The sequence below is a fragment of the Canis aureus genome, chromosome 28, assembly GCF_053574225.1.
Source record: "Canis aureus isolate CA01 chromosome 28, VMU_Caureus_v.1.0, whole genome shotgun sequence".
In the NCBI taxonomy this organism is placed as follows: Eukaryota; Metazoa; Chordata; class Mammalia; order Carnivora; family Canidae; genus Canis; species Canis aureus.
The window spans coordinates 22,622,501-22,649,720 of NC_135638.1; the positions used below are offsets into that span (position 1 = coordinate 22,622,501).

Genomic DNA, 27,220 nt, shown 5'->3' on the forward strand with positions numbered 1-27,220 from the left:
TATGAATCACCTCTGGGGTCTCATTACAAGATAAACGCACCTTTTAATGGGGCCCAAGGCTCTGCATTTCTGAGGAGCCCCAGAAGATCCAGCATTGCTGGCCCTCCCACTGCACGCTGAGCAGAAATGAGGCAACAGAAGGCCAGACAGAGCAAGAACTAGGTGCGGTCGCTGTGGCTCTCCTGGGACTAGCCCCGGAGCTGACGTGCGGCCTCCATCCCTGGGTCGGCTGGGGGGTAGGGCATCGTGCAAATAACCGCTGTAGTCATACTTGGAAGTAGTACTTTTTCAGGGTTCTTCCAGTTCTTTGAGTATAATTTCAAAGTGTCAGCGAGTGTTATGTTTTTTCTAAATCTGTTTATTTGATATGTTGAAAAGCCACCCATTTCCATGGAAACTTGCACATCATAAAAATGTAGCACAGAAATTAAATCCAGCACCTGATAGTTGTTTTGAATGAAATGTCAAAGATTAGTTCCTAGAGAATACTAGGCCTGAAGCCAGGATTTTCACTGTTGCCCAAGCAGGTGAGCATTCTGTTAAGATGGAAGAGGGCCGGAGTTCGTGCTGAGCCCGAAGACAGTAAGCGCCTCCCGTTTGCTGGGCAAGCTTCTGTGACCGGGCGCCGCCCCTGTTCTGCCGTTACTCTGGTTACGCTGTGGCAGTGTTCTTTGTATGAGAACTGTGTGGACAGAACATAACATTTTCATCACTTTTAAAGCTATTTCAGTTTTTCCAGCCCCTCATCCTCCATCTTCATTCTAAATAATACAGTTGGGAAGAAATTTATGACCAACTTTATAGTAATCTTACTGTCCTAGACATTCGGAAGTGAAGGATAACAAAGGTTCTAACCACATTTCTCTTTGAAAAGAAAAGAAAAGCATCCCCTTTTTTGAAATCCCCTTCCCTAAGTATCATCATTAACATTTTATAGTTTTTACTGCCTACCTGTTTAGGGGTAGGTTTGTAATGTTTTCTAATCCCAGCATTAGTTTAGGTACACATTTCAGAAAGACTGCAGGTTAGTCCTTAGATCTCAAACATATTGTCATATTCATGTATTTATAGCTGAATTTCCATTTTCTCTAATTCCATTGTGTCTTATTTTCCTTGATGTAGTATGTAAAAGAGATGTTTGAAATATAGCCCCGTATTTATGGATGATTTTTTGAAGCTTTCTGTTAGATTTATAAAAGTGTTTTTTCCTCTTGAAATACAATAGCTGCCTTCCTTGAAAAACTTGCTTTCACATTAAGTTCAAAATTTCTGAGTTAATTTGGTTTTCTTTGGTTTGCAATACATCTAAATAAAGTTCCTTTTGTTTATTTCTTATCATGTAGTAGCTGTTACTTTTTGTGGAATTTTGAAGATATGAAAAGTAATGGTAACTGTAGGGTCTCTCAAACAAGAGCTTAGAACTGACCTTATTCCCCTCCTTATCGCCAACCATACTCTTTTGCTAGTTCATAAATAAAAGTGTAGATTTCAAGAAGTGAGGTTTCTATTGGCGATAGATTTATTTTTGCTAGCTTATAACTTAATCATTTTGCACCAGCCTATGGCCTGTTTGTGTTCTTTCCTTTATTCCTCTGAATTTCATCCTTGTTTTGTGTCAGACACTGTCTAGATTGTAACTGTATTTGTAATTGCCCAAAATGCAGGGTAATAAGTAGGCATTTATAAAGTTAGGATTAGAAGTCTGGATCGATGTTTTTTCCATAAGCCAGCCATATTAGGGTGTCTCTAAGGGAAGTGAGAGAAGTCATGGTACGCCCAAATTTATCATTGTTTCAAGCCACAATGCAATGTATTTTTCTGAGTATAAGGTATGATATCCTGGCTAGATCAGGAGCCTTTATTTTCATCAGCTGGAAATTTACTGAACCTATGTAGTTTCAACTAGTAGGCCAACAAAGAGACTTAAGATCTCCTCACTGGGTACAATCTAAAGTTGACATTTTTATCATAAATACCAGTATCACTTTTAAGTGGAAAAGAGAGGAGGAAGCATGGAATGACAGGTCTTGGCCTCATAGTAGTATGAAAGGCATCTCCTGGAAAAAGATCAATTGCCTAGGGTGTCTGGGGCTCACAGGGAAGTTGTAGACGTTGGGTGTGGAAAGGTTGGGCTTTACCAAAATGTATGTGTCCTTAAATTCTACCACCACCACCTGATCAGGGACTTAGACATTTTCCTAGAGAGTTGAAGTGAGAATTTGAAGCCAACTCAGTAAAGTTTCTTTTAGGAAAAGGAACCTGGCAACATTGTGTAAGGAGAATTGGAGAGAAGTTATAAGCAGGAAAATATCTTGAGAGTCCCAGCCTGAGTCAATGAGGGGCTTGACCAAAGTCGGAAGGCCTGGAGGTACTGTTGTACTTCTCAATGTAGATCATGCATTGGTTTAGTGTTTTGTTTTGTTTTTTTGTTTTTGGTTTTGTTTTAATTAGGAAAAGCAAGGAACAAGTATGGATTATTTTATTATCCTGGAAATTGTTTTAAATGCAAATAAACTTTTGCATTGGTTTGTTTTTTTCTTTATGCATTTGGATATATCTTTCCTAGGGTAGAGTTGTCTTGCAAAGGGCAACTGTGCCTCCCTTTCCTTCTGACACTAGTTTTCAGTCTGATACAAAACTGGAGAGTCTGGGTTTGTGTGGAACCTGCAGCCTTCCCAGAGTTAAGAGGGTAGACTTCGCCTTATCTTGTCATCAGTGAAGGGGTGTGCTTATGTGGGAAGAAACAGAATTTGAAAATTAGGAAATAAAACTAGACAATCCTTTACTGCCTTATTTCACTAGCATCTTTGGGGAATGAGGTCCAGGTATAAGCGATCTGGTAAGTAGACAGCATCCACTCTCGGCTGACCTGTTTTGTTTTGTTTTTTTCCTGAAGTCTTTTTTTTTTTTTTTCCATGAAATTTACCACCTCCAAATGTTGGTTACTCCTTTGGGGAATGCCCTCCTCTTGTTGCTTCTGTGACATGCGGTTCTGTGGTTTTTCTCCTCCTTGTTGGCTGCTTTCTTTTCTACATCTGCTCCTTCCTCCCACTCCCTAAGTGGAGCAGCAGCAGAGTGATCTGATCACACTTGTGTTTAAAAACTTAATTCTCGGAGAGAGCGGATGCCAGAGAAGCAGGAAGGGCAAGAGGAAACATTTCCAGTAATGATGTCTTACTGAGAAGCAACACAATGATAGAGAGAAGAGGCAGGTGTAGGAAAGGCCCCAGAACAGCGAAGCATAAGGCCCCAGGAGCATCTGTTGCCTTTAGCAAGGCAGGAACGTTTGAATGGAACTGGCTGGCTGCGCAGCACACCCGCTTGGCTTGTGCTTGTGGCCGCACAGCCAGGTTGCAGGCCTCAGAGGCAGTGGGAATGTGGGCTTAGAACCAGGCATAGCAAGTGAACAGTGACATCGAGGGTACACTTAATTGGGTGATTTTCTTTACAAGTTATTGGGAATAAATGGAGAGTAAGTTGTTTTATTTTCTTTTTTTAACGCACTGCATTATAACTGTTTGAAATTAATTGTTGGCTTTAATGACATTTCAGGATTCTAGGCCAGAGTGGCATATTAAGCTGTCTTTAGAAAACATGGCATATGAAATTGGGTTAGAAATTGATGGACCTATTCTCACTTGCCTAAGAATAAGGTTACTTACTTGTAAACTTTTCTTTTCTCCAAAACATCATATGGTAACTCTTACAAATCAGACTATCTAGGCAAAATACAAGTGTCATTTTCCTTCTGATACTAAAGTAACTCAGAAGCTCTTTTTAAACAACTTCCTCAACTTGTCATTTAATTTAAAGTATAGGAGTTTTATATACCATAGAGTTTGGAGTTTAGTGTTATGCTTCTATCACCTATGACCTTATATCATATATCATAACAAAAAAAAATTTGTACATTCATAATCTCCTTTTCTTGACCATCTAACTCAGAATGGCCAAGAGCCACACTTCAGCTTTAATAAATGTCCACAATAGGGATCCCTGGGTGGCTCAGCAGTTTGGCGCCTGCCTTCGGCCCAGGGTGTGATCCTAGAGACCTGGGATGAGGTCCCACTTCGGGGTCTCTGCATGGAGCCTGCTTCTCCCTCTGCCTGTGTCTCTACCTGCCTCTCTCTCTCTCCCTCTCTCTCTGTCTCTCTATGTGTGTCTCATGAATAAATAAATAAAATCTTAAAAATAAAATAAAATAAATGTTCACAAGACCTGCCTGTGTGTGACTAAAAAATTTCCTATTAGTCCAGCCAAAGTTAGTCTAACGACAGCTGAATTCAAAGAAATTAATGTAGCTTTTATGCTTAGATCTCTAGTCTCTCCCAAGTGGGGCCTCACAGCCTCGTATGAAATAAGACTGTTCAATCAAGTTCATCTTTCAAGTTCTTTCAAGTTCAGAAAAATCCGTTGATTACTTCAGGGCAAAGTAAATGCCAATGTGCTTGAGAAATCAGTGTATATTTGTGGAAATACAGTAATCAGGTAGGCCCTGAAACCACAGAGGTCTGTGCTGAAATCCCAGCTTTGCAGTATCTGCTCATGTGGTCGCCAACACGTGGCTTAACCTCCCTAAGTCACAGCTTTGCCAGCTTTACTTGTCTGTCTTTTTATTTTTAGAAGTATTTTTCTTATTACAAGATGATTACACAGTTACTTATTTAGCTTTGCCAGGTTTAAAGTGGGGGCAATAAAAACAAAAATCATGCATTAGATGCCTTGATTTGGGTCTGGCCTGTGTTAGGCCCAGAATAAAGTGTGTCTGTTACTGTGTGTTGTCATTTTGTTCTATGACTGGCTCATATGTATTTTATCACAAAGACCCCTGGAAGTCAACTGGTTGACTTCCATCAACTTTTGTCTTTAAGAGGGAAAAAAAAAATACTCTCTAATCAACTACCTTTCCATGGGCCCAAGATGATGATGTTTGTCTTTTTACAGGCAGCCGTTTGGCAGCTCTCCAGATGACTTGCTGTGTCCACATCCTGCAGCAGAATCTCCGAGTGATGAAGGAGCTCTCCTGGACCAGCTCTATTTAGCCTTGCGGAATTTCGATGGACTGGAGGAGATTGACAGGGCTCTCGGAATACCCGAGCTGGTCAGCCAGGTACGCACAGAGGGAGGCTGGTGGGGCTGAGCACTCGTGTGGAGACAAAGTTATCCATTTTCTTTGGTTTACAGATGACCTGCAGGCCACTTTTTAGAATACTTCTTTACCTCCTGACAAGCTAATGCTGTTTTCTTTCTCCCCTTCCTTGTTACTCCCACATCAACTTTAGCCCAAGAGCGGAAAATACTAAAAATGTGCTTTACATATAATTTGGGTTATTGAACTGAAAGGCAGAGTCGAGGCCAGCTCACCTGATGACAGGGAGGGACACACAAGGGGCAGAAAACAGGCAAGTCAGGAACAGAGCATTGCTGCTCTATGACCTAGAATCCTTTCGTCTGAAGAACCAGTCAGCATCCATGACATGACATCCTGTTAATCTTGACATTTGTCGGCTGGTGATAGGAAGCTATTGTCTGCAAAAACACCTTGTGGGGATCCCTGGGTGGCTCAGCGGTTTAGCACCTGCCTTCAGCCCAGGGTATGATCTTGGAGACCCTGGATCAAGCCCCACATCGGGCTTCCTGCATGGAGCCTGCTTCTCCCTCTGCCTGTGTCTCTGCCTCTGTCTCTCTCTGTGTCTCGCATGAATAAATAAATAAAATCTTAAAAAAAAAAAAAAAAACCACCTTGCAGTGAGTTAGCAGAAGTCATTTTAGAGGTAGCTGCAGTTAATTAGTCATTTTTACCTTTGTGTGGGTGGAACCCACAATAATTTGGGGGATATTTCAGCATAAATGGGAATTTAAGGAAGTTAACTAGTCTTCACATGTTTATTTAGCTTTCCTCCTCCTGATACTTTAAGTCAGTTCAAGTAATTCTCTGCTTTAAGAGGACTTTATAGCAATATAATAAGCAACCTAATACAGTCTTGTGTAATAGTATAGTATTTTCTCTGTCTGGCTACCCAGCTAACTTTGTGGGAAGCAGGCCCCCTGGCTTACTTTGTGAAGAGTAGCAACAGCAACAGATTTTTATAAGATGATCACAGTCGTGGTACTATCTTCCTTTGTTCTCAGCACAAATCATCTTTATTTCTTATTGCTGAAAAGGACCTTCCCATGTCCAGTCTACTTCTCAGACACGGCATGTCAGGAGGGTATGTCAGAAAGGTGATGCAGAGTCATTGGAGGCTTCTCTAAAGCACAGAAACAGTATTGTCATAATTCCTGCAGCCCAGCAGACATAAGGGGGAGTGAAGACTTGTCAATTCATATCGAGAACAGCAGAATGGAAAGAAATGACTTAAGAGCTACATGATCTAATAACTTGAAGTAAATCGAGAAGGGAGCATGGAATTTAAATATTTCCTGTGTGGCTAGTTTGCTTTGCCTTTGTGGTAGTTAGAAACCAGCCTTCAGAACTGTCATGCTCGAGTTTTGTTCAAGTGACATTTAAAAGTGTGGCGGGTGACTTGTAGCATTGTTTTTTATCAATGCTAGTGTCGTTTCATCATTAATATTTTTAGTCTTTTTTTTTTTATCTATTTGTCATCCATTGTCAGTATAGTATCATCTTATTAAACTGAATGACAGAAACGTTTATTGAGTGGAGTCGGGAAATGGAGAATACAAATGGATTTATTCAGACCCATCAGAGTTGTGTGTTTTCTTTAAAAATGGAAGTTAATTAAATGTCTTCCCTGTTACAGAGAGGCAAATATTTAAAGTCCTGAGATACTTCTGTAGGTGTAGTTAGAGCAGTAATTGAACAGTGAATGGTTTCCCCGGTAGGTTCCATCCACATTTTTAACATTCCTCTCGAGAGGGCAGTGGGCCCAGTTCTCCCGGGTGGGCCTCAGGGCCACACTGACAGTGAGCCCAGGGTCCTGGGAGGTGCCCACGCCTCCACTCTAACTTGGATAGACTGGTCTGAGGAAGGCCTAGGACATGACTAAGCTAAAGAAAAGTTTAAGAGATGGCTTTTGCTGTTGGGTTCTGCCCTCCTTATATCAGGGGTTTTGCAGCAGTCACTCCTAGAAGTAGAAGGAAGACGAGAATTGGCCAGACACAGACACACAGGAGCCACCTGGGTCTGAGGTGCTCCCCCTTGCAGAAGTTCTGGATTTTCCACGCCTGCCTCATTCTCACCCAGATAGATGAGGTAGCCATTAGAAACCAAGAACGATGAACACATTAAATATGTCTGGTAGGTGGCAAAGATGCAGGGAATCCTGGCAGCCACAGGAAACAGTTACATAGAGGCAGTGTGTCACACTGGTGAAGAGCCCAGCTGCTGAATCACAGACTGGATTGGAACCCACTGTTTCTCTAGCCAGATAGGCTTACTGCAACCTGCTTCGCATCTCCAGGTCTCAGCTTTTGTTATCCGCAAAATGGGAATAACGGTGGTGGGCAGCTAGGTACCAAGGTGGTTGTCTAATTATAGTGATTGGTACGGGAATGAATAATTGGTGAAAAAATGTAACACTTCTAGGGAGCATTTGCATTTCAGAGTCTGCGTCTGTCTCCGATTAGCAGAGTGAGGAGGCGGCATCCCTAGTCATGGCCTGCTTCTCCCTTCCCTTGGAAGAAGTGTGGCTGGGAGTCGGCCCAACCCCACTTCTCTCCTCACAAACCTGGATATGTTGAACAAAGATATTCCCTAGGAAGAAAAGTGGAGTCAAGCTAGTACCTTTGCGTAGTTTGGTACAGTGTAACAAGGTTCAGACGGGACAGTGATAAAAAAAATCACCTTATACTTACTCTGCTGTTTTTAGTGGTTTTATTTATTTGTTTGTTTGTTATCTGGGGGCTTTCTCTTCAGAGCCAAGCAGTAGATCCGGAACAGTTCTCAAGTCAGGACTCCAACATCATGCTGGAGCAGAAGGCTGCAGTTTTCCCGCAACAGTATGCGTCTCAGGCACAGATGGCGCAGGGTAGCTATCCTCCCATGCAAGATCCCAACTTTCATACCATGGGACAGCGGCCTAGCTATGCCACACTCCGCATGCAGCCCAGACCTGGCCTCAGGCCCACCGGCCTCGTGCAGAACCAGCCAAATCAGCTGAGGCTCCAGCTGCAGCATCGCCTCCAGGCACAGCAGGTGTGCTCTTCATGGGTGCCTGGAGAGGTGAGGGGTGGGGGGCAGGTTGAGGTGCGATGGCATGACCATCATGTGTCCTTGGAGAAGCCTTAACACTCATCTCATTCCTGCTAAGATGATCCTCCATCTCATGCTCTTTTCTGCTTTACTGATTTCCCTCCCGCCTCCTCCACTAACTCCACTGTAGCACAGAGTAGCTGTCCTTCTGTTGGCCATCCCTATTATTTATTAACAATCTAGCTCTCTGAGCCTCTGTTTTCTTGTTTGTAAAACACGGCTGTTGTATGGTGTGGTGCAATGTGTGTATGAGTAAAAGGACTTCACACGTGGTTTCTAACCCAGTGTGAGCACTCAGGACGATAGTAGCTCCTGTCCTTAGTCCTGTCTCAGGACAGAAATAGTCACTATTAGCTGAATGGTGCAGCAGTGCTGCCTTATGAACACCTAGTTAGCTCAAGAAAATGTATTCTCATTGAAACAAGCTGAGATGGATTTCTATAAACAGTCCAAAATACTTTCTCAGTTATAAGCAATATGAAACCTCACTGGTAATTAGCTTTTTAAGGGAATTCAGCTGTAAACCATAGGGTTTCAGTATCTAATGACATTCAGAGGTTGTGTTCGGGAGGGTGATTTCTCCAGAAAGGTGATGTGAAATATATTGTTTTTAAAATGTACTGATTCTTCTGTGTGTATGTATTTAGAATCGCCAGCCACTTATGAATCAAATCAGCAATGTTTCAAATGTGAACTTGACTCTGAGGCCTGGAGTACCAACACAGGTAGGGAGCAGTCCAGCCCAGTGTCTGTTGAATTTGTCTTTCATTTCTTCCCCTCGATATCCCTTGCAAAGTAACTCAGAAGGCCATACAACCCAGATCAGCATGGTGGATCTTTTAGGTCATTCAGATGTCCATTTAGCCTGTCACTTTTCTTTTTTTTTTTTTTAAGATTTATTTATTTGAGAGAGAGAGCACGCACATACAAGCTCGCATGCACACTGTGGGGAGAAGCAGAGGGAAAGAGAAACTCGAGCAGACTCCTCAGTGAGCACAGAACCCACCTTGGGGCTCAGTCTCAGAACCCTGAGATCACGACCTGAGCTAAAAACCAAGAGTAGGGCGCTTAACCAACTGAGCCACCCAGGCACCCCTAGCCTGTCACTTTTGTAGTTTCCTCCTAAACACTGCCATTTTCACTGTCAGCTACAGTCAATTGTCATTATTTACTTTTGTTGCATTCTTTTTTTTTTTAAGATTTTATTTATTTATTCATGAGAATACACAGAGGAGAGAGAGGCACAGGCAGAGGGAGAAGCAGGCTCCATGCAGGGAGCCCGACGTGGGAATGGATCCCCGGTCTCCAGGATCATGCCCTGGGCTGAAGGCGGCGCTAAACCGCTGAGCCACCAGGGCTGCCCACTTTTGTTGCATTCTTAAGGTTAATGCAAACACTGAATTAGTGAAGAGGAGAAATAAAGGGTTCGTGTCCTTCCAGCCTCTGGTGACATCGTCATCAGTCTATCAGTACATAACCATGTGTCATATGTGTTTCTGTTTGAAAACACCTTATGTAATATATATCATTGATCCGTTCCCTTGAACTGAGAGGCAACAGCACTCTGACTCTGGCCTGAGTGAAGCTCATCTAATATGTTTTCCCCATAAGGCACATCACAGCCTCTTGCCTTTAGGAACACTGGCAGCACTGTAGCGCTACTCTTAGGAAGCACCGTACAGAGCAAAATGACAGGGGAAAGCACAGCAGAGTGAAAAATGCGGAACTGAACAGTCCACACAAAGGACGCTTCGTTCACAGTGTGAGGCTGAAACAAACAGGCAGAGTGTTGCCTCGTTTCAGCCTCGGGTAGGAATGATACACACCTTAGACATCTTGAATTTTTTTGCCTCTCTGCACATGTCTCTAAAATGATGGCAGTGCTGTGAATATGGAGTTGGGGGCTTCAAATAAATTTTACTAAGTAAGTTCACTGGTATGGAATCCATGGATAATGAGGACTGCCCTACCTGTTTGTATGCTCCTATCCCCCTCTCCCTCCCTACGCTCCCCGCTTTCTTCCTGCCTCTGTCCAGCCTCTTCTGATGTGCTTCGGGCCACATTTTGGCACAAATGATTTGGCTTTCCTCTAGACCAGAATGTCTCTTGAATGAGAATCCAAATTGCCATCTTTAAGGTTTATAGAGAGGACATTCGTCTTACAGAGAGGACTGGTGGTGTGAGGTGCTTTAGCTAACTGTGCCTCTCACAGTGAGTTCCGAGTGAACATTGAACTTACCCATGTAAATCATTGCAGATTTCAGAAAAAAACATCATCTCTGTAGGATGTAGAAGCTCACATTCTCACCCACCAGTCATTCAACCCTAAAGTGTTTTTTCTGTATAATTTTATTTTCCAGATGATTTTGTCCTGTTTCTAATAGGTAGTTTGTTTTTCCATCTGTGTCTTCCCCCACTGTTCCCTCTGTGTATTCCCTACCTCACCCCCGTTTTAGGCACCTATTAATGCACAGATGCTGGCCCAAAGACAGAGGGAAATCCTGAACCAGCATCTTCGACAGAGACAAATGCATCAGCAACAGCAAGTTCAGCAGCGAACATTGATGATGAGAGGCCAAGGGTTGAACATGACCTCGAGCATGGTGGCTCCTGGTGGCTTACCAGCAACTCTGAGCAACCCCCGGATGCCCCAGGCAAATGCACAGCAGTTTCCGTTTCCTCCAAACTACGGTACTGGTCTTCCATCCCCACCACCTTTCACCAGTCCTTTCTCCCCAGTGTTCCCCTGGTCCTGGGTCTCCACTCATCTCACAAAGCTCTTTGCATGGCTCGCAGAGGAGTCTGGCTAACTTGGGGGTGGGGGGCAGCAGGGGCCTAGCGGGAGCCCCCAGGCCCAGCACCCTGCCCACCAGTCTCTCAGCTCAGGTACCACCTTTTCTCTGAGGGCAGGTCTTTTAAGAATGACCGAAGGAAGTACGCATGTGTCTGGTCCCATCAGTCATGTGTGTGAGTGTGTATGAGAACATGTTTTATGTCAGCATCTGTAAACACAGGTGCACGCGTATATGTTTGTTTTTGAAAACCTCTGAGTCTGAACAAATCTATTGAACAAATCAATAGATATATAAAAATTTGAAAGACCTATGTAAATGCAAGTATTAGACATTCTATAATTTTAGAAAAAAAGATGATGCCAAATCTTTAATGAATAGATGATTCCTCAAAAGCATGATCTAGAAACCCCAGTGGAGGGCTTCTTGGTTTTCTTCATGTTGATGTGTAGCTTAATGTCTTAAAAGACAAATGTGTAATGTCATAAATGTTAATATTTGTTTACCTGTCATGTTCAATTGTTGAATTATTGATAAAAGTAACTGCTTGTTTTAACGTTAGTATTCAAAATGATTTTACCTATCTTTCGCCAGTTACCTATAAATAAGTATCAAGTCTGTGTGGTGCCTACATTCATGTCTCCTATTTCTTTAAAGAAACAGATACTGTGCAGCTTTTTCTGTGTGATCATGGACTTTTCTTTCACAGCTAATCTAAGTACTAATTAAATCTGCACATTGCACACATCTAGACAGAAGCGCACTTCCTTTACTGTCCTACTTGAAATTTCCTGAGTTGCCGCCTTTGTTTCAAAGCTTCTTTCTCCTGTGTCCTTTTTGATGACTTTGAAAAGGCTCCTAAAAAGTTCCTCTCTCCTTTTAGTGTAAATGTCACTTGTTTCTAAACTGAACAAGAAGCTTACATTCAATTTTTTTTTTCTGATTCTTGCTCCTTGTACTTAGCATTGAAGTACTGTAGAGCCCTTTAGAGAGATGAAACAAGCTAATTATGATGCAGTCACTTGTTTTTTTAAAAATGCATTGATTTCATCATAGAATAATGACTTAATTCAATAAAAAAATTATTCACATGTGTTAACTTTTTTTTTAATGTTTTTTTATTTCTTTTTATTTATGATAGTCACACAGAGAGAGAGAGAGAGGCAGAGACACAGGCAGAGGGAGAAGCAGGCTCCATGCACCGGGAGCCCGACGTGGGATTCGATCCCGGGTCTCCAGGATCGCGCCCTGGGCCAAAGGCAGGCGCCAAACCGCTGCGCCACCCAGGGATCCCACATGTGTTAACTTCTAGATAGCTGAAGTTCAATCTGATTTAAAGTTTAAACATTCCAATCTGGGGCAGCCTGGATGGCTCAGTGGTTTAGCACCGCCTTCGGCCCAGGTTGTGACCCTGGAGACCCGAGATCGAGTCCCATGTCAGGCTCCCTGCATGGAGCCTGCTTCTCCCTCTGCCTGTGTCTCTGCCTCTCTCTCTGTGCCTCTCAGGAATAAATAAATAAAATCTTTTTTTTTTAAAGATCTGTAGTCATATATAAAAATTTAAAGACTGTCTTAGGTAAAAGAGAAATACACCTCTTTGACTCATTCTTGATTTGGAGAAAGATAAGGGGAAGGAACAGTATTTTCTCTATCGTCTCTAGTCACAGTGGTTAACATGGTTCTTAGGCACTCTTGTAACTACCATAAGCAATCAAGATAGGGAAATTTGCTTCGTGCATTTTATCCCAGTTTGGAATCTGTTGAAGATGTATGTTATTAACCAGCGCATGATCAGGTTTTTGAAAGTAATTTTCTATGTGTATGTAATTTGTTCTCTTTTCTTCCGCTTAGTCTCTGCAATAAAACTAACACTATCCTTTGGATTTCTGTTTTTGTTTTTTAAGGAATAAGTCAGCAACCTGATCCAGGCTTCACTGGGGCGACAACACCCCAGAGCCCTCTGATGTCACCCAGAATGGCACATACCCAGAGCCCCATGATGCAGCAGTCTCAGGCTAATCCAGCCTACCAGGCCTCCTCTGACATGAATGGGTGGGCGCAGGGGAATATGGGTGGAAACAGGTATGCTGTGTTTCTGTGTCTTTTTGATATAAATGATCCACCAGGGAGTCTTTCTGTAGGCCACCTCTCTTTTCTGTATTTTTCCTTTTTTTTTTTTTTTTAAATTAAGTAAGCTCTATCCCCAACATGGGGCATAAACTAACAACCCTGAGATCAAGAGTCACATGTTTGGGATGCCTGGGTGGTTGAGCAGTTGAGCATCTGCCTTCAGCTCAGGGCGTGACCCTGGGGTCTCAGGATCTAGTCCCACATCGGGCTCCCTGCATGGAGCCTGCTTCTCCCTCTGCCTGTGTCTCTGCCTCTCTCTCTTTGTGTCTCTCATGAATAAATAAATAAAATCTTTAAAAAACAAAAAAAAGAGTCACATGGTTCTACCAACTAAGCCAGCCAGGTGTCCCATCTTTTCTGTATTTTTCTTAACTTTTTTGCTTCAGCAAGCAATGCCAAATAAACTACTAAGTAAGGAAGTTTACTTTTCCTATGGCAGAAGTTACCAGAATTTACAAAAGCTTAGCATATCGTTTCCTTGGGAATAAAAGGCGCTCCCTTTAGAAGGTTGCACCCCACCAATTTAAGCTAGAAACTGCTATGGAAGGCAGTGCTCTACAAGCCATCCTTTATTAGTACCTGTAGTAAAAGCAAACAAGTAAAAGCTTGTTGGGTACAGAAGTGAAAGTGGAAAATAGAACCCTAGACCTTCCTGGTGATGTAAGGAAAAGAGAGGAGCGTGATCACCGCTGCAGCCTCATTGAGTACTTCCCCTACCATTTCTGACTTCACCTCTGCTGGCTGCCCCACCCTGGGTTCTTTCAGCTTGGACTTATTCTGAAGTAAATGCCTGAGGAGCAAGTGCTCAAAACTGCCTGCCTGTTTGCCCCACAACTCTTGACATTTTAATCTTTTCCTTATGTTCTAGCATGTTTTCACAACAGTCCCCACCACACTTTGGGCAACAAGCAAACACCAGCATGTACAATAACAATATGAACATCAATGTATCCATGGCGACCAACACGGGTGGGATGAACAACATGAACCAGATGACAGGACAGATCAGCATGACCTCAGTGACCTCCGTGCCTACGTCGGGGCTGTCCTCCATGGGTCCCGAGCAGGTGAGCACCCTGAGAAGCAGACCTTTGTCTTCTGATCGTAACTTTTTGTCTATTTCTGCATTCAGTGTATCTTTCCATGTACTTAACATCTGCCATCAACTCCCACATTTATTTTGATGAGTGTTTTCTCAACCTTACTTTAACCTGTTAGTGTGATTAACAGAAATACTTGTCAATGATGAAATAAACATGAAAGGATTCCTGACTACTCAAGGATCTTCTAAAATATTTCTTAACTTTGCCACTTAATTTATTTGAGGAACTTAGCAATAACTAAAGTGAATCTCTAAAAATGGAATGGTAAATGTACTTCTTAAATAGTCTTATTTTGGATTGATAGTTTAAGAACTTATTTTCTCCTAAGCGAAAAACCCAGATGAATCCAAAAGGCCAAACTAATTGCCAGCCATCCAATTAGCTTCATTTCCTACTCTCCACACCCCCTATCCAATTAACTTTAAATGATACTTCACTTGTGCAGGGAGACTGGCACTAATCATCTGAAAACTATTCTTTATTATCTTGGGGCTGTGAGTGCTGTGGTTTTCTGGTCAATATTTTTTAAAGAATTCTGCTTGGCAGCCTGGGTGGCTCAGCGGTTTAGCACCGCCTTCGGCCCAGGGCCTGATCCTGGGGGTTGGGTCCCACACCAGGCTCCCTGCATGGAGCCTGCTTCTCCCTCTGCCTGTGTCTCTGCCTCTGTGTGTGTGTGTGTGTGTGTGTCCCATGAATAAATAAAATCTCAAAAAATAAATAAAGAATTCTGCTTAAGACTAATTCTGAGTAAGACAAATGCATACCAGCTTCACCTGGTAGCAAAGAGACTCAAAGCATTGATATCTCAGGTAGCCAGCCTGGGCTTCAGTCAGTGATAGCTGATCCACAGGTAAAGATATTAGGGGTTGTTTGTTTGTTTGTTTGTTTGTTTTTTAATCATTTTATTTATTCATGAGAGACACAGAGAGAGACAGAGACACAGGCAGAGGGAGCAGCAGGCTCCATGCAGGGAGCCTGATGTGGGACTCGATCCTGGGTCTCCGGGATCACGCCTTGGGCTGAAGGCAGGCGCTAAACCACTGGGCCACCCAGGGATCCCCAAGATATTAGTTAATAATTTTTTAATTATGTTTACAGAAGACCTCATTTCTAAAGGGCACTGAATGCTTGGCATCCTACTACCACGGTAGTCCATGCAAAGTAGAGATGTGGCAAGGACTCTGAGTCTTATTTCATACATGGAAATCAAGGCATGTAAAGTTTAAATGACTTAATAAGTCACTGACAGAACTTGTGTTTCAGTTAGATCATAATTGTGAAAATGGTGAAAGATTCAGAGTTTGATTAGGTCTGTTTAAGCTGATGTTGGTAAACCATGATTAGTAAATTTTACAATGTCTCAATGTTTTATTCTACAAAAAGATATTAATAAAAATGCAGAGTGGTGCATGAGAAAATTTAAAGCCCTTTCAATTTAAGAAAGCTGTGTGTGATAATTTGCGCTTCTTGTAATTGAACTGATGGTGGCTAAATGCCTTTTTGGGTAAATTAAAAGCAGACATAATTAAAGATACACTTTTATCTTTTCAGTGGAGAAAACATAGTGTTGATTTTGAGTTTTCTACAAAAAGGAGCCCGTGGTGGTTCCTGGTTTGCTTTCTAGGGAAGCGATACAAAGCAACAGACACTGAGATGGTCTAGCCTACCAGGAGTCCCGCTCAGCCAGCCTGGAAGTAAACTGGTGCATTTTTAATAATCCAGATTGCTTCTGTGTAGGAACTTTTGCATAGATTTTTTTTTTAAGATTTTATTTATTTATTCATGAGAGACACACAGAGAGAGGCAGAGACACAGGCAGAGGGAGAAGCAGGCTCCATGCAGGGAGCCCGACGTGGGACTCAACCCCGGGTCTCCAGGATCACGCCCTGGGCTGAAGGCAGTGCTAAACCGCTGAGCCACCCAGGCTGCCCGGAACTTTTGCATAGATTTAAACTTTCTGAATATCAGAATTAATTTGGAAACCCAAGAATTACAACTGCCACCTATATACAGTATTAGTATTTGTACCTTTGTAATTTGTGCAAGAATTGTATGAATGCTAATGAATAGTTCAGTTGGTTGTAGAAGATTCACAAAATTCAGCACTGTTGGGTACTCAGACTTGCTCTTGCTAATCAACAACTTGCCTAAACAATGAAGGTATTAGGAGCTTCTCAGATGGCTTTAAAGGCCCACATTTGAATCATGGGTCTAATTTGAACCCACCGAAAGGGCAAACCTGTTAAGTCATGAAAATGTTTCCAGTATTATCATCTGTCAAATCTCTACACAGAATGCAGACTTTAATTGTGAAGGCAGTGTAAGTAATTTCTTGTTCCTCCATACTCCCCTGAAAACCTAAGCATGGGAGAGTAGGTACAGGGGTGGAGCCGTTTCCATGTAGCCGTCTTTCCCCATCATTCTAATCCTGATGACCAAGACGAGGAGGGAGGTTTGATGGCTTGCTTGCTCCTAGTACACTTTTGGATGTCCTACTGACTATAGCCAATGCCCTGTCTTGTGCCCTCAGGTTAATGATCCTGCTCTGAGGGGAGGCAACCTTTTCCCAAACCAGCTGCCTGGAATGGATATGATTAAGCAGGAGGGAGACGCATCACGGGTAAGAAACAGCAAAGAAATATGTGAATACGGCAGTAAGGGGAACATGGATATTTTATAGACCAAAATTGGCAGATAAACTGTCAGCCACTAGATTAAAGACAGTTGTAACACTTGTGATTTTTAAAAACATCTTGTAATTTTATCTGGCATACAATGGTTTTCTGTGAATACTTATTTTTTAAGCTCATTTTAATTGAGCTAATGGTGGCATATGAATTAACACTAATTTTGCTCTGGAATGGTATTATTATAGCAAAGCAAAAAAAAAGTAGCAATGAATCAGTCATGTTAGGGCAAACTTTATTTTTACTTTTTCTGAATCATAATGTTAGATTTTCAGGAGGATAAAGAGGAGCTAACTTACAGTTGTTCTCTATCCCTTAATTAGGTGTATGTTTATTCTTTTTAAGGATTTTTTTCTATATTTTATTTTGTTTAGGCAACAGTCATGTATATTATTTGCCTATTCAACACTTGTTCTAAGAAGAGTGATAGATATTACCATGTTCAATCAAATCTTGAAAAAGAATAGTCAGTATTTAGAACCCAACTGAATTATGTGCCTAGCAGCAGATCTGTTAACAAGAAGGTTCTGTGAGCAGTTTAGCACATAGATAAATGGGCCTGTGGGGCCCTCTCAAGGTAATGGATACAATCCCTAGCAATAGATAACTTTTTTTTTTTTTTTTTTTTAAGTTAAAAATTTTCTCTCCGGGCACCTGGGTGGCTCAGTGGTTGAGCATCTATCTGCCTTTGGCTCAGGTCATGATCCCAGCATCCTAGGATTGAGTCTCATTTCAGGCTCCTCGCAGGGAGCCTGCTTCTCCCTCTGCCTGTGTCTTTGCCTCTGTCTCTGTGTCTCTCATGAATAAATAAAATCTTAAAAAAAAAATTCTTTCAATGGAGAAAATGTAGGATTGATGTTCAATTTCCTACAAAAAAAGTGAATCTTGGATGGTTTTGTTAATATCTAAGTTTAAAAAGTAATAGATCCAGGGGTGCCTGGGTGGCTCTGTGGGTTAAGGGTCTGCCTTGGGCCCGGGTCATGATGCCGGTATCCTGAGCCCCATATCAGGTTCCCTGCTCAGTGGGGAGTCTGCTTCTCTCTCTCCCTCTCCCACTGCCCCTCCTCCCGCTCATGCGTGCTTGTGTGCACACTCTCTCTCAAGAAAAAAACTTTAAAAAAAAAAAAAAAGGAACCACAGTCACATACGACAGAGAGGCCCAAGGGTACCCAGATGTGCAGCTCATCTAAATGGTTAATGTTGTTACAGTGAATCAAACAGAAAATAGAATATATTTCATGTGTTTAGACTCTAAATGTGTCATTTACTGAAGTTTGAAGCCCCTTAGAGGGCTGGCGTCTTCCTGCCGCCAGTCCTGCTGCCCCCACCCCATTGCACTTCTCCGGGGAGTGGCCACATAACCCAGCGACAGCCTGTGTGAGAAAGTGGAAGCATAACCCTGGAAACACTGACATTGGTGATAATTAGTCTTACACTAAAGGGTGGTCCATTTTAACCCAGAAGTGCCAGGGAGCTTAACTGCTGAGCACAAGAGAGCACATGTGAGCTCTGTGAGGGGAGGCAGGTGTGTGAGGGCCAGGATCACATTTCCGTCCCCGAACCCGTGACAGCAGGGACCGGCTCTCCCCTCGTCACCTTCGGTGGTGACTGCATACTAGGGCAGGCACCCTAATATTTTTTTTCCAGAATTCCAGAAACAGCCAACGGATATTGAGCACAGCCGAATTATCTGCCAAGAGCTTTACTGAAATTAGTTCACTGAAAGCCCCTCACAGCCATATGGTAGAACTCCTGTTTTGAGGGTGTCATGACTTGCCCCAGGTGCCACAACACTGGGAAGGGAACCCAGGCAGGCTACCCCATAAGTGTGTGTCCCCAGTGCCTGCACTCCACCACTGACTCCCCCAGAGGGGACATGCTCCTATGGCATGTTTCTAAGGCTTCATGCAAGTAACATTGGAGAAGGCCCCCCAAAAAAACAAATTGGTTGCTCTTCCCTTCTCTCTTTTTATAGATCCTGAAGGGAAAAGAAATCTTCGTACGTACTGTAGGGCAGGCAGACAGCAAACACTCAGCTACATATTGAGAAGAGTCCTCAGCTTCAGGCAACGGGATACTTAATCTCAGGTGGGGAAACCCTCTGACATGAGGAAAGGGAGTGGCCTTTTTTGGTCTCTAGTGTACAGAGGCCATGCCGGGCCCATCGAAGATATTTAGGCCTTCCCAACACTTACAGATGAGGAGACTGAGTCTCAGAGGATTGGGGGATTTGCCCAGGCCCACACAGCTAGTGGGGAGGGGGGGCATATATCACAGAGGGGAGGAAGATCACTCCAAGAAGCATCAGAGTGACTCAGGGACCTCCCAATCGCCAGAGGGGGGTCTGGGCAGTGGAGGTACAGGTGTAGGCAAGGTCGGCCAGTAGAACTGGGTATTTACCCTCATGCACATCTACGAACCCAACCGGTACTCCCTAAAACTAAATGGAAAGATTAGCATCACAAAAGGCAACTTTCAGTAAACCTAGGATGTTCTCTCCATCAAAAAGTACCTTTCCGGATCCACGGTGAGAAACCTCTGCCGGTTGTCCTCTAGCCTGGGCCATTTGCGCCCCTCCCACTTTGTTTTTCCCAGTCCCCCTCTTGAATCTTGCTTCCCCATCTGTACTTTGTTCGTGCTGAATGTTAAGGCCAGAGAACAGTCTGTCAGATACTCTTGTTTCCTCCAGGGAATAAAATGTACAGTATATCCCTTCTAATCCATGGGTAATAACGGGCAGTCAGTTTGTACTTGTCACCATACTACTGATGTGTGTACAGAAGGGGATCCAGTCATCTTTGTCCTCTTGTGTTTCTGTAATATGTCCTGCTGCTGTTGTGATTCAAGAACCTGTTTTCAGAATTTTTATTGGTAACTTGGTTCTATTTGTTGAGCTGGAAACCACTATGATTCATTCTTAATTGAATCTGTGTTCCACTTATCTTGAAACGGAGATTAAAATTGTACCTTGCTTAAAGCAGAGCTAGAATATACAACTGTGGATTCACCAAAACACCATTTAGAGAAAGGCAGTTATTTTATATAACTAAAGAGCCTTCGTTTTACAAGGACTTACAGTATTCCTCTACATTTTTCATATACTTAAACATACCAAAATCAAGTTTATTGGGCAGCTGCATAGCTCCTGTATAAAGTATAGCTGTAATTACTTGCATTTGCTAGTGTTCTGGAAATCCATCATTAACTGGGACCGGCTCTGAGGTGGTGATCATAATGGTGGTGAGAACATTCATTAAGCACTTTCCGTGTTGCGGGAAGTACTTAAACATTTCATGTACATCATTTTGTTTAATCCTCATGACAACCCTAGGAAGTATTAGGGACAGAAGACTAAGTGACTCCCCACCCCCTCAAAGTGACACAACTGGATGCCAGGCCAAGCAGTGTTCCTCTAGAGATGCATGTCATCGTCAGTGTTCTTTCAGTACACTGATCTGGGTATAGCTGCGTATTGATGCCCATTTGCGTTAACACTGCCTTTGGGACGCCTGGGTGGCTCAGCGGTTGAGCATCTGCCTTTGCCTCTGGAGCTGCTGGATCAAGTCCCATATCAGGCTCCTGCATGGAGGCCTGCTTCTCCCTCTGCCTCTCTCTGTCTCTCATGAATAATAAAATATTGAAAAAAAAAAAAAAGAATACTGCCTTCAAGTTGCTAAGGATATGAATACTTCTCAATAGAATTAGTTTTTCTAGACTAACTGGAAAATTGAAGGATTTTTTTTCATATTTCGGTCGGAGCCATGGAGTATTTCTATATTAAATTATATAAGTGACACAAATTAGGAATAAAGCTGTAAGTCAGCTTTATAGTAGAGAGTACATGAACCGTTCTCTAAGAGGAACTCATCAGAGATCTTCTCACAGGCTGACGTGTCAAGCTTGGGAGAGCTGTGCGCTGGGCCAGGAATGAGCCCGCCTGTGCCCGCTAGCAGTTCACCCGGGTCTCTCTAAGGGACTGGGTGAAACTTCCTCACTCATCTTGTTTGAACTAGATCATCTCTAGTGGCCCTGATGTGCTAACTGTGTCTATCTAAATCCCAGCAGCAGTTACACATCCCCACAGCAACCGGTATTTCGTCTCGGGTAACTCGGACCGTGCCATTTATTTAATTGTCTACCTGGCCCACTCAGTGTTTTGATAGCAGTGACCAGAAACACGTTGTTATGGTTGTGTCCCCAGCACCTTTCACAGAGTCGATAATTAATATTTGCTACATGGATAAAATGTCTTGGGGGGAAACAGTAACCGAAGGAAAGCACTGACAGAGACACGCACGAACCCAGCGAATACCTCTACAGGAGTCTTGCTCACCACGGCCCTGAGCGTTCAGTCACTCAGACGGTCGTGAAACCAGACCAGCCAAAAACTAGCAAGAGTACCCTAAGAGCCAAAGCCCCAGCTACTTAACTTGCTGAAGCCAGGAAGACAGGCCACGGAACCTTGGGAGTATCTCCATAAGGGAGAGTCAGTCAAGAGGGACATTTTGTTGAAAGTGGGTTTGTACTAGATGGTTTGAGCAACGATTAAGGAAGTAAAATTCCGAGGTACTTCACAATTTTCTCTGTTTTCCTGCAGAAATACTGCTGACACTGAAGGTAGCTGGTTGCTTCTCTCTTCAGCTGACTGGGCTCACTTGCTCCAAACACTTAGCAGCCTGGAGAGCCGCGTCTATTTGTTTTGACCCGATCGACCTGACAGCCATTTCTGCCAGAGCAAGGTCAGCAGATGGGCCTGGGCCCTGGCTCCCAGGGTAGAGTCCACTTGGCTGTGTCAGGAGGAGCCGCCTCCTCTCTTGACAGTCTGAAGCTCTCGTCCAGACAGTTGCTCAGTCTGTTCACTGCATTCACCTTAGTGCAATTTAGATCTCTCCTGCGGAGTAAATGTTGGCAGGCAAATTCATACCCGTGTCAGATTGAATGTACTTAAATGTATGTATCTAAGGAAAACAACCATGCTCTTGTTCTGTTCCTGTTTGGTTCCAGACACTGGTTTCTTGCTTTGTTTTCCCTGGCTAATCAGTCTAGTGCAAAAGATTAAGATTTCATCTCGGGGAAAGAAAAGAATTTAAAAAAACAAATCAAACTAAAGGTATTAGAAGCTAAAGCCTGCATTTGGGATGAAAGCAGAGCAGACACCATGGACAGCGCTCTATGTACAGAGACACCCAAGAAGTGAAGACCAATAAAGTCATAGTTGTATCTTTGTAGAAGCTCTAGAGACCATGTGGGAAAGAGTTTCCAGTTACCGAACAGATGAAAAGGAGCCTGTGAGAGGGCCGTTAACATTAACAAGTGCTTTTTCCTTTTTTTCCTTTGTCAGAATCAAACTAGTTCACCTAAATTGTGAATCAAGAAGAAATATTGTTCATTTCCAAACTAAGTTCCCTTTAGATTGCTCAGACAGCTTTGATTCACACCTCCTCTTCCCCATGTGGTCCTGACTCTTCCCTGCCCCTCTTGGCCTTCCCCACATCCCCCCACTTTCATTCATCATTTTAAAAAAAATTTTTAGAAAGCAACAGAAACCAGGTAAGCCCTTTATTTCCTTAAATGTTTTGCCAGCCACTTATCAATTGCTATTAAATTTCAGAAAAATGCATTTACTGGCAAGGAGAGGAGCCAAGTTAGGACTTGATCCCAATCAAACTAAGGATACCTGCTTTGGAAGCATGTCTATTCTGTTCCCCAGCAACACTGGCCCACAAAAATGGGCAAAAATAACAGTGTGTTTAAAATTGACAGCAGATATCACAACAGATTTAACCTCCGCCATGTGTTTTTTATTTTGTTTTTTAGCAGTGCTGACTAAGCCGAAGTTTTGTAAGGTACATAAAATCCAATTTATATGTAAACAAGCAATAATTTAAGTTGAGAACTTAAGTGTTTTAATTGTATCATTTTGTGAGGTATACATATTGTGGAATTGACTCAAAAATGAGGTACTTCAGTATTAAATTAGATATCTTCATAGCAATGTCTCCTAAAGGTGTTTTGTAAAGGATATCAATGCCTTGATTAGACCTAATTTGTAGACTTAAGACTTTTTATTTTCTAAACCTTGTGATTCTGCTCATAAATCATTTATCTAATCTATATGATATGCAGCCGCTGTAGGAACCAATTCTTGATTTTTATATGTTTATATTCTTTCTTAATGAACCTTAGAAAGACTACATGTTACTAAGCAGGCCACTTTTATGGTTGTTTTTCTTGCCCACTCTGGTAGGGGAATAATCTTTTATTAATTGGCGTCAGTTTCAAACAACCGCAATACCAAGAAACTGATGGCCTTTTTTGAGCTATTTCTCCCCAACCCCTAATACACATACTTTCTTACCTAAATTTCAGAATGATGTCTTTTTGATGTCTAAAAAGCAAAGTATTTTATATCTCATTAGCCAGGCTTTTTAGGAACAGAGAGGTTTTTCCTTGAAATTTGTTTGTTTATTTGTGGCAGGGTGGAAAATGTACAAACTACCCCGATTTCTATTTATATCTCTCTCTGTATGTGCAAATTATGGAGGATAGAAAGAGATATAGCCCAAAGAGAAATGGTTAAGTAGACAGTCTGAAAGTGTTGCTCCATACTAAAGAAATTTTCTGGAAATTTGCATTTCGATCCTTTTTTCCACTCGAGAGGGGTCTCACTACAGGGAGGTGGCCAAGGAACAGCACTTCTCGGCGGCCACCAGTTCACATGTCCCCCTCGAAAGGCTCTACTTTTCTCAGCCGAACCACTGGGCTGCCCGGTTGTGATGGAAAAAAAAAAAAATGAGCAGGTGTTGGCCCGAAACTCCATGACCTCATCGGTGTGATGAGGCTCACGTTACACAGTTTATGGTGACCCGTTTTAAGTTGATTTTTAGAAATACATGAATCGGAATGACTTTAACTTCACACAGCACAAAGGAGAAATGGAGTTTAAACTGGCTTTGTTTTAAGTCCCTTTTCACTAGAACACTGTCCAAAAATATCTGTGTATCTTTGATTGTTCACCCATCTGCCCAGTGTGTGTCTTAATGTCAATCCCAGTTCAGACAAATCTGCAAACCTGTGATACCGGTAATTTAGAATAATTCGTGATCATTACTGTTTTGAAGGAAAAGAGATTATAAATTCTCTTATGGCTCAGACCAGGTAATGGATTTTGCTTTACATCTAATTAAGAGAAGAAAAGTCAGTGAAGGAATCCTCTGATCATATTGATCACTATAGAAGCAAAAGCCAAATCAATCCCCTTCATTATCAGTATTTCTCATGCTGTAAACAATAAATTTGTTAGACTGAGTACTTGGTTTTGTTTAATAGAACAAATAATCAGTGTTTTACTTATATTACTAAATGTGAAAAACATAATGTGAAAAGTATACATACATTAACTTGGTTGTAAAACTCATTTAAGTGTTCATGTAATGTGCTAAGTTTAAAAAGTGAAGTGAGCTGTTTTACTACAATGAATTCGTTTGACTCAAAGACTAAAAATGCCCCTCCCACGTGTATCTCTTATGGCCTGTAATAACTGAAAGCAATGTTTTTGCAGTTTATATAATGCAATTTTTAATCTGTGTTTAAAATGGAGTTCATATGGGCTTAACACATGAAATGGGTGGCACAGATCCACTTGCAGAACCCAAAGATACACAATCAATTTTGAAATGCAACTTAAGCCATTAATTGTTGGTGTGAATTTAAAATTTTCTAGTATTTGTATGGTAGTATGCTGCCTAAGAGCAAAGCATTCTCTGCACAAAAGAAAATTACTGTAGTGGCTTCGATTTTAATTAGAATTTTCTCCCTGGTGTTTCTTTATAGACTAAAACAAAATCTTTTAAGTTTCTTACTACAGGTAAAAGCTATGTGCAAGAACCTCAAAATGCTAAAATCTAGCATAATGCCTTAGATCTGTTTTTAAGTCTTGTATATTCCTACATAGCTGTCCAATGTATTATATTTGTATAGTGAATTGTGTACAATTTTTGAATAAGTGCATCATCACTTAACCTTTATGTTGTTGAATAGTGATGATGATACATTTCTTCAAACATTTAACTGTCATTTTTGTTCCTTTGTCATTTGTGGGTTTTATTTGTACAGTTCCTCATGAAGTTGCATCTGAGATGTGTGTATATGAAAAGATTATACAAGGGTAAAATTAAGCAATATATTAACTATGGTTCTTCAGGAGAAAGCTTACAGTGTTTCAGGTTGTGATTTATTTTCAAAATGGAGTTGACTCTGAACATCACTTTGTTCACCTGCATTGATGTTTGTATTTCTAGTGTGAGCAGTTTATGCAAAGGTAGATATATTCAGAGAAATTTTAAATACATTTATGCAAGTTAATATTGCTTTGCTGATGCTATTTGCTTATTTGATGTTAAATAATGCTATTGTAAATAAAGAATTCTGTTGTTATTGCATCACTTAATAAATTTTAATGCCTTCGGGTTTTACATGGCTTGGGAGATTTTAATATGCTCATATTGTATCTTCATTCATAATTGCACTTAAATTTAAAATACCTGACTTGTAATTTAATCATGTCTTACATTCATACAGTAGTTGACACCATCCCCAGCACTTTCACATTTGATTCCCTCACTCTGACCCCTTCCACAGATTTTCGGTCTAAAGCCAAGAGAGGTTATGATTATAGAGGTCTTAAGATTATCTAGTAACTTAATGCAAATACAGCCCCCTGGGTCCTAGATGATGTCACTGTTCTCACCAGACTATTCCACCTCTTCTCCCCATCTCCAAAAACAGGAGAACAGTGTAGACTTCTGACTGCATGTTACATTTTAGAATATTTGTGATGATTTTAATTGATTTGTTAATATCAACTATTAACAAAGTTGATAAATGATACAGGCACATTTCCTAAAACCTAGGTCATAAACTACATGAAATACTAGTAAATACAATCTGGAATTGTATTTTTAAAAGATCTAAAACCAACATAAGTGAATAGAAAATTCCGTCAATCCTGGGGCGCTTGGCTGGCTTAGAGCATGTGACTTTGATCTCAGGGTTTGAATTTGAGCCTCATATTGGATATAGAGATTACTTCAAAAATGAAATCTTTTTTTTTTTCAAAAATGAAATATTTGAAAAAAAAAAAAAACACTACCAATGCTCTTAAAAAACATGCCTTTTAATAAATTTGCATAGGATAAATTTCAGCCCCCTTCCATGAGAAGACCTCAAGGAAAAATAAAACCCCTAGGAAAAGTGTCCTGAAATTATTTAAGGTTATCTGATGCAATCCCACTGACATATCTTACTTAATGGTAAAATATTAGAAGTATTAGGTTCAAGGCAAAACAAAACAAGGAGACCTCACTATCAGTGCTGGGAAATGAGGTATTACTACTGGAATAGAAAAGGTAAAACATTTTCAGTCAATTTGACCATCTACACAGAAAACCCAAATGAATCAACTGGCTCTTAGAATGAATAAAAAGCTCAGTCAGATGACTAGAATATACAAAAATCGATACCTTCTTCTGTCCACACTAAAAATCCATTTTTTCAGATCTCCATTTACAATAACAAGAATACAGTGCATATAAAGTAGTATTACAACTAACACAAAGTATGAAAGACCTTGTGAAGGAAACTATAAACTCTTATTTTTAAAAGACCTAAAAGGAAAAAAAAAAGACCTAGAAGACCTGCAACAGTGGAGACATCTTGAATCCAGAAGTAAAAAGACCCAAAATTTAAAAACCATCAATTCCCCAAAATCATTACAATCCCAATCAAAATCCAAGAAGTAAAATGTATTTAGGAGATAATGCATACAACCACTGAAATTTTGAAGAAGAAAAAATGTGGGACTTCTATTGATTAGTAAAAATACTTACACAGGAATGGATAAGTACACAAGAAAAGAACAGACCCAGAGATAGGTCGGTATATATATATATATATATGAGGTAGGTATCTCGGTATATATATAAATTCAATATAGAGATGGCATTTCTTTTTTTTTTTTAATTTTTTATTTATTTATGATAGAGAGGCAGAGACACAGGCAGAGGGAGAAGCAGGCTCCATGCACTGGGAGCCTGACGTGGGATTCGATCCCGGGTCTCCAGGATCGCGCCCTGACCCAAAGGCAGGCGCTAAACCGCTGCGCCACCCAGGGATCCCAGAGATGGCATTTCTTTCTTTCTTTCTTTCTTTCTTTTTTTTTTTTTTTTTTTGAGATGGCATTTCTAATCAGATTAGTAGGAACCCATTCCAAAAAAGAGTTTTGAGACAATTGGC

The 27,220-nt window shown here is 41.5% G+C and overlaps 1 protein-coding gene across 11 annotated transcripts in view; it reads left to right on the forward strand.

The window, feature by feature from the left end:
- Positions 1-25,406, forward strand: part of NCOA2 (nuclear receptor coactivator 2) — a 294,246-nt gene extending 268,840 nt beyond the window's left edge. For 10 of the 11 annotated variants that reach the window (XM_077876608.1, XM_077876606.1, XM_077876604.1 and 7 more), the window contains 8 exons: positions 4,945-5,110; positions 7,880-8,158; positions 8,863-8,940; positions 10,672-10,906; positions 12,912-13,089; positions 14,006-14,204; positions 16,771-16,860; positions 21,525-25,406. In XM_077876608.1, coding sequence (XP_077732734.1) covers positions 4,945-5,110; positions 7,880-8,158; positions 8,863-8,940; positions 10,672-10,906; positions 12,912-13,089; positions 14,006-14,204; positions 16,771-16,860; positions 21,525-21,536 — 1,237 coding nt within the window. In that variant the 3' untranslated portion in view covers positions 21,537-25,406. The remainder of the gene's footprint in view (positions 1-4,944; positions 5,111-7,879; positions 8,159-8,862; positions 8,941-10,671; positions 10,907-12,911; positions 13,090-14,005; positions 14,205-16,770; positions 16,861-21,524) is intronic. The other variant, XM_077876614.1, reaches the window with a different exon arrangement.
- The last annotated feature ends 1,814 nt before the right edge of the window (positions 25,407-27,220 follow it).